Raw genomic sequence first — 12752 nt, 5'->3', positions numbered from 1 at the left:
AATTGAACCTTCTAGAATCAAATACTTTTTGTAAATATAACCTAAAATATTGACATTTCAAATCAACTCCTTTGATGTAAAAACAATTGAAATCCCGAGGCGTTATTCCTTTTCAAACAAAGCCCATAAAATATGGGGTTTTTTTAACCTTTAAATTGCATTTTCTCATAATTGGATGATCCCATATAAAATATAAGCACATAATTGAAATTAGCATAACATTTTGCAAAGAATATATTAATTATATGTGAATGATTGATTTTTTTTCTTACTCAAAAGTTATCTCAAACCTATAAAAAGGGTAAAAATATTTAAAAAAGCTCTTTCATCATTTAGTAATTGATTTTTTTACAACAATAATAGTCTACCCATTCCCGGGCTCTTTAATTTCACACAATGGGCTAGAAACTCGAGCTAATCCCCCTCTCTGTCGCTTCTATGACACACTTTGAACTTCACCAACATTTTTTCATGCCTAGAAAAGATAACATTGAATTAAATGTGAGATCCTTTTTTGAGAACAAAATTAAAAGAATGCAAGGCCCGCGGTCTAAAAAGAGTGCATCACTACAATTTATATATTATGTACAGCCTTTACTAGTGTTCAGACTCGGTCCAGCAGCGAATTTGCATTTCGCTTCCGTCTTAAGTGAATTTTTCTAGACCGAATATTTTTTTCTCTTGTAGATCAACCGTGATTGATGTTTTCATTATATGAAATGAAGATCTTACAAGGATTGTAAATATTTTGATAACTTTGAAAATCTAAAAATACTGTATGTATACATATAATATTCAGAATCTATCCATATATTACAATATAAATTATAACCATTAAACTAAAATATATAACATTTTGAAATTTAGATATAATTTTAATTTGACAATTGCTAGGGTCTTTAATCATTCATTATTCATGAAGGCCAAGTTAAGTGGATTATTGTGTTTTCCAAGGGTTAGACCACTAAGGAAGATAAATGGAATCAAAGGAATATACTTTCACCTTGATCATCCATCTCAAGACTTGCTCGAATTCAGAGTTCCGTATTCAAGGAGGAGAACGGAAGAAAATTTCTTCTGAGCTATCTCTGTTTTAACATCTTATGACGTCATTGTGCCGTGTTCACAATTGGAAAACACATAAACAATTTACAGTTTGGCTATAAATTATTCCCGCTTTCTAAAATTTAATAAATAAGTCCGTATAAGTAATTCATAACTAGAAATATTTATTAAATTTAATAATAAAGTTTGTAGTATATACATAATTAAATTAAAACTCCAAATTTAAGCCCTTAGCTGTCATTCATTTTTTTAAGAGGAGGGGTAAAACTCCGACACGGCTGATGGATTTCTTCCGCGTCTATTTTGGCCAATTCCCAGATTATGAATCATTTAGTGCATTGACACTTAAATGGTAGACATGGAAAGTCTTCTTCTCGAGGATGCCCCATAAATCAAAATCAAAAGGATTTAGGTCGTGTGATGAGGAGGGGCCAACGTCTCCTTTTGCCAAAAAATTTATAATTCTACAGAGAAGAACTTTTCAGATATTTTGGAGGTGTGACAAGGAACATCATCTTGTTATCAAACATATGTTCAATTTCTAGAATTGGTATCGATCCAGGGCCTGACAACATCCTGGAGCACCTGGATGTAGACATTGGAGTCAATTTTTGGCCCATTGAAAGGAAAAAAGTAGGGTAGAATGACTTTACCATCTGATTAGATGACACGCAAAACCATAACTGAGGCTGGAAAATTGGTCCGTACCATGACTCCATCCTGGATTTTTCAGACCTTCCAGGACAGTCATTTTGGTCACTCAGAAAATTTTAACAATTTTTGTGTAAGATAAACCCACATCGACTAGAGTCGATCAACAGTTCCTTGTGTTGGGCGAGGTTGCTTCGACATCTTGATAGCAACTGTCACGTGTCACGCCTCTTTTGAAAGCTTGAAATCTAAGAGTTCCAGTAACATCATTGGACAACTATTTTAGGCTTAAAAAGCAAATTAATTAACCGGAGAGGGAAACATTCTAGCCACCCTCTATATGTAAAGTCGGTGTAGACCGATGTTTTTCTTTGACCGATCAAGGGGGAATTTTTCTATGAGAGTTGTCTAGATCGAACTTTTTTAAGGAACTGTATGAGTTTCGTTGCAACAAAAATCATACCAGTTTTTCCAGGATTTCCAGACCGAACCACATCACTAATATTATTATTATATGATGTAAATTCATTTTAGTAGCACATCTCGTGTAAGGAGTGATCTATCATTGAGATACGCATGTATTTATGTACATTTAATAACTTCTCAATCATTTTTTATCTGCATTTATACATTCATATAACATATATTATGATAGATACGCCCTTTTCTCATAGGAATCTACCTAACTTAATTATTTACTAATAATTTTCTCCTTGTTGTACATCTTGTAGATTGTTATAGCCCATGTATATTTGTAATAAAGTGTATGTTTCTTTTTTCATTACAGTGCACTTGAAAAGATCATCATACAAGCCTACAAGGCTCTTCAACTCGAATACTTTTTCACTGCTGGACCGGATGAAGTTAAAGCATGGACTATCCTTGTAAGTTATTTTGTATTATTAGCCATTCATCTTCCATTTTAAATAAACAGGGGTTATCTGACTGACTGTACTACGTACAGTCATTTTTGAGTGTATATGAGCACGGCGCAGATACTTTATCTGAGGAAAACAAAAAATTGAGGACTCATTACTAAGAACGAGGGTGTGTAGCTAAACCTCATAATTTAAAAAAAGAAAGGAGATGTACATAACGTAAAAAATAATGAAGGGGACTTTAGGTGAGGTTTAGCAACGAGCGTGCAAAGATAAAGCACAACCAGTGAGTGCTCTAGAGTCTAAAGTACTTGCTGGCCTAGCTAATCACTAGGGGTGGTCATATAGGTGTGCGCATGAGGAGAGTGAGGGAACAAGAGACATGGTTTTATTGATGATTTTGTTTTTTAAATCAGCTGTCTATTATGTTATGATTTTGGGGGATAGAATATGACTTGTTTCTGCTTTGGAAATGAGAATCTTTCACAATTCAAAAAACCCAAAATGAAAGTTAATATGAAAATAGCTTTATTTTTTTAAAGGTATTTTACCAATAACATTAATTATATTGCATAAAGGTAGGTAGGCAGGCGGCAAACTGTAGATTCTTTAATGGAGCAAAGAAAGAAAGAAAAAAAAGAAAAAGAATAAAAAAACATGCAACAACCGCTTTTTCTTTTCTTATATCAAAAATTATTTATTCATGCTTCTTAATTGCTCAACTTTGTTTATCGCGTCATATAAAGAAGAAATTATCAAGTTGTTGTTATTACTTCTTCATTATTAAGCAACTAGGCCAAGTGTGCTCATGGAAAACGTGAGTAAAACGGATCATTTCTTGGCGAGTTAACTTTATTGTTGAAAATAATGTGTATTTTGGAAATATTATTCAAAAAAAAGGAAACTGAAAATCAATATGGTCAGGGGCGTCCACAGGGACTGGCCTGAAGGGGCTTTTTTTACTATAAAATTTAATGTTCGACTTTTTTTTTTCAAAGAATTTAATATTTGAAATTTAATTTTCCATTTTTTTCCGAAAAAATTAAATTTTCTATAAACAGCTATGGTTTTTTTTCCCAAAAAGTTTCATACTTAAAATTTTTTGACAAAGCTTTGGATTTTTGAAATTTTTCTCAAAAAAAAAAAAAAATTGAAAGAAAAGAATAAATTTTTTTACAAAAAACAAAATAATAATATATATTTAATCCTGCGAATGCCCCTGATGGTAACCCTAACGACTAGACGAATGTTTTGAAAGAAATCAGCTTAGCTGCTATGACGTTTCACTAGATCAACTAAAATCATATGTGACGAGGAGAGGGAAAAAACATAGCAAGAATTACTCCTACATATATCCATCCTCAATTATACTCGGACTCCAACAAGGACTATCAATAACAACTCAGCAACAAATCCTCCAGGTTACTTACTCTCCGTCTTTTATGAGCATAGACGAATTTTCAATCATGTTGTGAATATAATCGAATGGAGCTGGAAAGGAAGTTCATTACTCAGGAGTTAAATGATAATGACAACTGCTAAGTAAAATAACATTCATTCTTTATACCACCAATTACAAATTACGGGTCAAGCTGAAAAACACAGTGGATTTTCAAAACTAGTTATATTTTACATTTTAAAAGCAAAGCTTGTCTATTTGTCGACCCTTAATATCTATGGTAGTACAATTAATAATATCCATCTTAGAAATGACCTTAACCGGACTAAATATCTGTATAGGTATATCTTCTTTACTTTACCGACAACTTTTTTAAAGAAAAAATGATTGAGTCTGTGCGACCTAAAAAATATTTAATTTGCTATGGAAATACCTACATTGTAGAGTAAGGGAATTAATTTTTTCTATTAATATGTTTAATGTCTTTTCATAATATCCTGGATAATATTACAGGCAGGCAACTTTACACAAGTTCCGAAGATCAAGCTTTAAGATGAATTATAATAATAATAAAACACACGCCCTCTTAATTTGATTTTCCCCTCTACATACCTACATATAAGCTATATCGCTAATATTTATAGGCTATATCTTAAAAGATCTTTATCCATTTCTTTGAACAGTCCTAAAAAGGAATTTTTATCTACATCAGTTACTTCTTTTGACCAAAAGAAGAAGAAAAATATTTAACAGAAAGAAGACTAGGTACATAATATAATATAAAAACAAAAAAGAACTTGAAGGTTGATTTACAAGGTACCTACATAATAATAATTATTATTATTTTCTTTTTACACCAAATGCTTTTTATAGAAAGATTTTCTTGCCTAATTATTTTTACGTTTTACGACTTTGAAATAGTTTCCAGTTTATTGTAAAAAAATATATATATATATTCTTTAAAGGATTTTTTTCACTATTCATCAAAAAAAATCTCCCAGGATCAAAATAGGCTGAATTTGGTTGAGTTTGATACCCTAATTTTAAACATGTGTCCCGTCAACACAAAATTGAGCATGGATTGCATTGTTTCTCTTCGAGGAATTATCGTCAATTTATATTATCAAATAATTCTTATTAAGCCTTTGGTAGGGCGGGCAATTGCAATTCAAGTAGCCAAATCGGAACGTCAAAGTAAAAGAATGAGAAATTGATGAATGTTTTTTTAAAGGACGATAAAAGTCTCTTTAATCAAATACAGGTCCTAAACTATAGATATAGATACCTCTTGGGTATCCTCACTTATCCCACAAATTTGAATAATAACTGACTCAAATATTTATATAAATATGTAAAATAATACATTGGATTTTCCCCCTATTCCAAGTTTTTATAGAAGATCATTTTTATATTGACGCACCACATATATCCTAGGTTGTTCTCTATTAACCTCAAATTCTTCAGCTTAATTTTAAAACATTCGTATTTATCTTAAAATTTGAGAAATCTTTGTGTAAATAAGAAAATTGATCCTTATTTTTCAGAGGCTCATCACTTCAAGAAGAAAAGATCAAGAAAATATAAAAATATCTTATTTAATAGTTGAAAGTATTAACTTGAATTATAAATAAATATTCTCTCAACAATGTATACATATTTATATGGATCCACAGAGTTGGGACGCAAAACTTGCAGTAGCATTTGTTTATGACCCATTGTTTTTAACTATTAGGTTTCATTACGCAACCAAAAGACGGCTGAAATGTAAATGTAAGAATTTTAGAGCAACGACTAAAATAAAACGTGTATGCAATCTCCACTGCGCCGGTGTAAGTGCAGAGACTGTTTGCATCTCTATCTGGTTATGCCTATGACATCAAAAAGTCCATTAAGGATGGGAATTGTGGTAAAAAGTGTATTCTGAATCTACTTATCTTACCTTTCTGTAAGCAAAAATATGGTTGACTTCTGGCCTGCCTCCATGTGGCCTTCACCTTGTTCGCCTAGACACGGCCTTTATCGTCAAGAGTTGTATGTTCGCCAGCGTACCGGGGCTGTTATTGTTTGTAAAGGAGGAGGTGTTGAATAAAAAGATATAGCTAAATATAGTATTGAAACATGTCAACAAATTAGTTTTGTGCTGTGTTATCTTGATTCCATAAAACTCACGAGTTTTGGGTCCTTACTCTGTATATCGTTTTTGATTTGAGATCAGGTTAAATAAGTATATATTTAAAAGATGAAGCTCCTTTTTGAAGTAATCTTATAACTAAAGTTCATATTTGGTTTACAAAAAAAACCACAAAATGATTGGATAGTTTATTTTTTTAGTGTGGAGAATAAGATGATTTTTTGGATTCAAAATGAAGTTGAAGTTCATCAATTCAAATCAAATCCTTTAAGAAAAAAAATGATAAAAAAAAATGTTAATATATTTTTTCTAAAAAAACGAAAAACAATAGAAAACATAGTAGTGGTAGCAGCAATTAAATACATGGACGCAAGGGTATGAATAGAATTAAAAATGATTCTATAGTTTTTGTATTACAAAAAGGTAGGTGTTGTTAAGGGGGCTGTTGCTTCTGGTCGGTTGGTTGATTGTAATTCAAAATACATCATTTGAATATAAATTAAATTTATACCCAAAAGTAAATCTTTTGAAAAAATACATGGGTTCTCTTAAATGAAGTAGAAAATAAAAATAGTAGCAGACTTAAAAAGATAGGTCGTTAAATGATCTGCATATTTTTTATGGCTATAGGCAAAGTCCCTAATATGGAACTTTGGACACCTTGTTACCTTTATAATATCATGCCACCTTTCCACCAAAAACGGTAAACGGTAAATAGGCTCGAAATCCTATGATAATTAGCCAAATAAGTCAATCATACGAACTTTTAGCTACCTTTTAAGTACTCCAGGCCAGACTGTCAATGTCGCAATATTTCTCCATAATTTTAATATGAATTACATATATATATATATATATTTCATAATATTTAAATCCTACGTTCGATACTGTATTTTAATCAGTGATTAAATCCGGTAAATTTTTTAGCTCGCCTATATTTTTTTTGAATTACTAATGTGAAGAAATAATTTTCTTTTCCTTAGCAGTTGTCATTATTATTTAATTCCTGAGTAGTAAAAATCCTTTTCTAAATGGATGCAATTATATTCAAACCTGATTGAACATTCGTGTGTGCTCATAAAAGACGAAGCGGTACCCTGAGGATTTGTAAGTCCTTGCTGGACTCAGAACATAATTGATTATTTCATTTTTTCCTTCCTCCCTTTTCACCGCTTGTCAGGGCCATGATTTTCATCACTAATTATAATGAAAGAAAGGATCTGTGTAAAGAAAAAACTAAGTATAGCAATAAAAAAAAAAAAAAAAAAACGGTTTTTGTGTCTGCTCTTACTTCTTTTTAATCATTATTTAATAAGTCGTGGGTGTGTTAACATCTCTCTTTAAGAGACGATTTTTGCCTATTTTTCGTGTAAACTGTTTTAAAAATTTATAATAAAATAATTTATATGAATTGAAATTGAATTATAATATTTTCCCTGCATTTATGCTATTTTTAAATTTAGAGCAGTTTTTACCCCCATAAATCATATAACAGGGAGCGGATATTAACAATGGTCTTAATTAAGTGTACCCAAGGTTAATAGAAATACAGAGTCATGTAATCGGACCTGCTAGAATTTTCAATTTGATGTATTGTACTCACTGCTAGGCAAGACAGGCAGACTTTGACAAAACACGCAACCACTCTTAGTCTATGACGTCACTATTAATAGAATTTTCAATTTAATGTATCGTACTAGCTGTTGGGCAGGAAAAACAGACCACTCATCTACTATGACGTCAATATTAAAAGCGTGGTGGAAGTCAAGCATTTAGTCGTACACGCTTTATGGTATAATCTTGTATTTCTATTAATCTTGAGTGTACCATATGTCTCACACTCTCCTTACACTCTTGCACAAGTCCCAACCTCTATTGCTTAGAAAATTTTATCAAAAGTATAGTTATGCATATTTTGGTGTCAGTCCTTATTTAGGACTGATGACTGCAGTCCTGTCCAGTTCAGTCTCGGTCCGGTACAGTTCAGTCCTACATATCAGTCCTAAAACTTATAAAGTTCGTCCTTGATGATGTCACTAAACTTTATTTCTTCTTTTTTAATCAGCTCTACCACTGATAGTCCGAAGCCCACCCGTATATCAGTCCTAAAACTTATAAAGTTCGGTCCTTGATGACGTCAATCAACATTATTTTTTTTAATCAGTTTTAGTACTAACCGTCCAATGGACCGACAGTATTAAGGATCAGTTCCAAGGACTGAAAGGTCTTAATAATGGGCTGCACTGAATAGTTATGGACATACACAACACTACGTTATACAGTAGTTATATTTCTACGTGACCGGAAGTTACACCCTGTGCAGTTTCGCCCTGGGAAGTTTTGCTCTCATACATATATTATAGCATAAATATATCTTCCACATATAATTTAAGGTCTTCCTTTACTTCAACTTGAAGTCCTTTGTAATTAATTATGGAATTATGGCATTTGAGTAATTAATATGAAATAATTGTACTTTCTTATTATAATGAATTCGAATCGTTCTATTTTAAAATTGAATGCAAAAATGTATTACAACTAAATTCAATTGTAGGGAAAACTCATTCAAAGTCTTAAATTATATGTGGAAAATACATTTATACTAATATATATGTATGAGGGTGAAACTTCTTAGGGCAGAACTTCACAGGGCGTAACATTCTAGAACCCTATTTCTATGTAATAGCCAAAATTTCTTCAAAGAAATTATAAAATGGCCGATATATATTTCAAAAGAAATTCTATTCCTGTCCTTTTGGAAAGGGAGCATAAATATAGTCAAAATCATTATTACTCAACAGTCACAAGTCGGACAAGGAAATCGACGGCTGACCCCAAAGACATTTGTATTTTTGTGTCAGCGAGATAACGCCGTATTTTGTCCAGATATTCACATTCATACTAGCAACTAATTCATAATTAATATCATAATATGCAGGAGCATTTGAAATTTTTTTCCGAAAAATTTGATTTTGTGAATAGCTATGGATTTTTGAAAAAAAATTCGAAAAAATGTAATATTTGAAATTTTTTTCCAAAAAATTTACTTTTCTATGAACAGCTATGGATTTTAGAAATTTTTTGTCTGAGGCCATTCAGGTTTTAAGAATTTAATTTTTTGGAAAAAAATTTCATTTTAAAATTTTTCCCAAAAATTTACTTTTCCGTGAACAGCTATGGATTTTAGAAATTTTTTGCCTGAGGCCATTCAGGTTTTAAAAATTAAATTTTTTGGGAAAAAATTTCATTTTAAAATTTTTCCCCAAAAAGTTACTTTTCTGTGAACAGCTATGGATTTTAGAAATTTTTTGCCTGAGTCCATTCAGGTTTTAAAAATTAAATTTTTAAAATTTTTCCCCGAAAATGTACTTTTCTGTGAACAGCTATGGTTTTTTGAAATTTTTTGCCAAAAAATTTAATATTTGAAATTTCATTTTTAAAACCTGATTGGCCTGATGCCATTCAAATAAATTATTGTATCAATAACGACAACTAATTTTCTCCGTTTTCATAATTTTCGCTTACAACGGTCACTATTGATAGCAGGATTATCATACTTTTGTTTTTGTGAAATTGGTATTTTATTCAGAATTATTAAGATTGATATATTTGTTATGCATTTGTGCATATTATTTACCCGGATGTAAAATAAATACCCATGTCCTATTAATATAGTGAATTAATTACTCATTTCTTGATATAAAAACAAACTTTAGTAAGAATTATTTCCCTGTATTCTTTCGAGATAACACTAAAAAATCATAGAATGACAATCACTAATTTATACGTGTTTATTCCTATTCTTCAATTAATTTGTATTTCCTTTCTTTTATTAGAAACACACCAAGGCTCCTCAGGCTGCTGGCCGTATTCATACAGACTTTGAAAAGGGATTCATCATGGCTGAGGTTATGAAGTTTGAGGATTTCAAGGAGGAAGGAAGCGAGAATGCTGCCAAAGCTGCTGGAAAGTATCGCCAACAGGGACGGAACTACGTTGTTGAAGATGGAGATATTATTTTCTTCAAGTTTAATGCCGGCGCAGGGCTCACAGCTGCTAAAAAGAAATAAATGACAACATGGCGTCATTTTTCGTTGAGAAATACATACTTTCATGCTATTAATTCTCATTATCTTTTATACGAAATACAGCTTTTTAACATATTGTTGCAAAACATTCAAATTTACGGCGTCTCATTCTCGAAAATTAATTTAATTTTCATTAGTGAAAATTAAATTTTTAGACGGATTATAATTAGTATTGGAAGAAATAGGATGTCAGTTAGAGCTCTTGTTCTGCTTTTTGACAGAATAGTATGTTGAATAATATTTTAGAAATGAGACAAAATTCAAAAAAAAAAATTGTTATTTCAAATGGTTTAATGAAAGACAAAAGAATATTTCAAAAGTGCGGGAAAAAAGTTTTCTTTTCCACAAATTTGACGCAAAGCTTTCCCTCAGGGGTAATACCCCCGTAGTCACGGTCCTCATGTGAGTCGGACAATTAAGAAGAAAGTTATTGTAATTCCTCAACATTTTTGAGCCTGCGAGTTTTTTTATTGTTGCCAATCTAAACAGTGTTTTTTATTTACTAAAGCTGTCATCATTATTAGCGATGTGAAAATTGTCCAAATCAAAAAAAAATCTATGTATGCTTTCAAGCTTGATAGACAACATATCTGCTGATAGAGATATCATGAAAACTCTTGCTAATACGTTTGAATTTTTAAAACAGGGAAAAATAATTAATAAGAGCACTAATATCTTGGAAGTTACCAACGTATACTTTTTTTTGTTGTATGCTCACGAGGATTTCGACAACTTTTACAACCCTGGTCATTATTTTTCATTCTAATTGTAAAGTCTAACCACGAGTGTGTGAGCTCATGAATGACAGAGAGTAACGTAGAGTATTTTATGAGGAGTTATGAGTAGTGATGTAAATCCAGTGTATGTTTTAGTTATCCCGGGGTTTTTTTAAATTGGTAATCTGAAGAATGATAATTTTATAATCCCTCAGCAGTTGTCATTATGATTTAACTCCAGATTAGTGAAAATACTCTTATAATTATAACTCCTCGTGTGGATCCAATTTTGCCATTGTACGGGTGTTGGACTTTTTCAGGGTCTCCACAGACGAATGATACTTGGCACAAGGCTCATACTCGACCCTCTCCCAGATTTAAAAATCTCCTGGGTTAAGGTCAGATCTGCTTGCAAGCCAGAAATATTAGCTCCAAAAGTGAGGACATGTTGTGGTCAATATATCCTGCTCTTTTTTTAGGCATGTGGTCCAATGCACTGTCTAGTTGGAGGGTGTAATTTCTTCCTTGAGCTACTCCATCTATCCAGAAAATGTAAATAAAAAGTGCAAACCCAGAACCAGTACAATGACAAAGCTGGCTCCTCACGAGGTCGCCCAGCCCTGCCAAAGCTTCCGGCGCCGTGTGGCTGAAGTTATCAAGAAAGGCGAATCTAACTATAAACAATTGAATTTAATTAATTGTAGCTTTCAAATAATAATAGATAAGATGATTCTATTCCCATCTAGTTCCTTCGTTATATGGTTTAAAGATTTTTCAAATTTATTTGGACCACTGTGTACATTCAATTATATTCAAAACCCCATAGAAAATTCGTGTGTATCTCATAAAGGTGGAGAGGATTTATTTCGTCAAATTGAGGATTGAGATCGGATTAATTAATGTCAATGTGCTTGTTTCTTTCCTTCTCCATCTCTCCCTTATCAAAGCTGATCTAATGAAACGTCATGATACCTAAACTACTCTCCTATAAAACTTTCTTCAAATTGTCAGTTTACCATGTTGATTTGCGTTGTTTTTTTTTCAACATTGCTAAAAGTGTATGTTTCTATTGGACTTAGAATACTTAATATCAAAATTGTATAACTAATTTTCTCCTAAAGTGATTATTTATTGTAACAAAATGACAATTAAAATATCGCTGTCCCACGTATAGCGCGCACTTTCTTGCCTTCTATGTATAACATTAGTTCTAATCTTTTTTTTAAAGCGTTTTTTGGTTTGAAAAACTTTATATAAACTTTTGAAAGATTGTTTATTAATCAAAAATAGGTATCTGTTATAATGTGCTCTACTTTTACTTACATTGATTATAGGTATGAACTCTACTTTTTTCATAAAATTGTGAAATTTATAACCACAAAGGCTGTTAACAATCCCTAAACAATGATCAATATAGCTTAAACTTTATATTTCATCATTTTTAAAAATACTAACATGTTTGGATTAATTCCACGCAACATTTCCAGAAAAAAAACACATTTTAAGAACTAGTACATCGTTGATTTTTGTTCAAAATTGTTTTTGTGTTAATTCAATGCGTATACATTTGTATTTTGGCCCTTTTATATCGAAATTCTAGTATTTGGATAATAATATAAATAATTGCAAATATTAATGGTGAGAGTATAGATTTTTATCATCATTTTTCGTGTCAGTTCCTCGAAAAGAATAGATACAATTACTTACTTTTGTATTCTAAAGAAATTTAATTATTAAAGTAATTTCCTCATTTAAATTACATAGGTAAACAATTTTTGAGTTAATAAACTTAGAAAATATGTAATATATTGTTGTTGGAAATAT

General features: G+C 31.3%; 1 protein-coding gene across 1 annotated transcript in view; it reads left to right on the top strand.

Moving 5' to 3' along the window:
* Nucleotides 1-10300, top strand: part of LOC121121367 (obg-like ATPase 1) — a 68997-nt gene extending 58697 nt beyond the window's left edge. Inside the window, 2 exon segments of the mRNA XM_040716259.2 lie at nt 2504-2600; nt 9961-10300. Coding sequence (XP_040572193.1) covers nt 2504-2600; nt 9961-10194 — 331 coding nt within the window. The 3' untranslated portion in view covers nt 10195-10300.
* The last annotated feature ends 2452 nt before the right edge of the window (nt 10301-12752 follow it).

Source organism: Lepeophtheirus salmonis, chromosome 7 (genome assembly GCF_016086655.4).
Source record: "Lepeophtheirus salmonis chromosome 7, UVic_Lsal_1.4, whole genome shotgun sequence".
In the NCBI taxonomy this organism is placed as follows: domain Eukaryota; kingdom Metazoa; phylum Arthropoda; class Copepoda; order Siphonostomatoida; family Caligidae; genus Lepeophtheirus; species Lepeophtheirus salmonis.
Note: the sequence above shows the minus strand (reverse complement) of the source record. Positions and strands in the feature narration are given on the sequence as shown.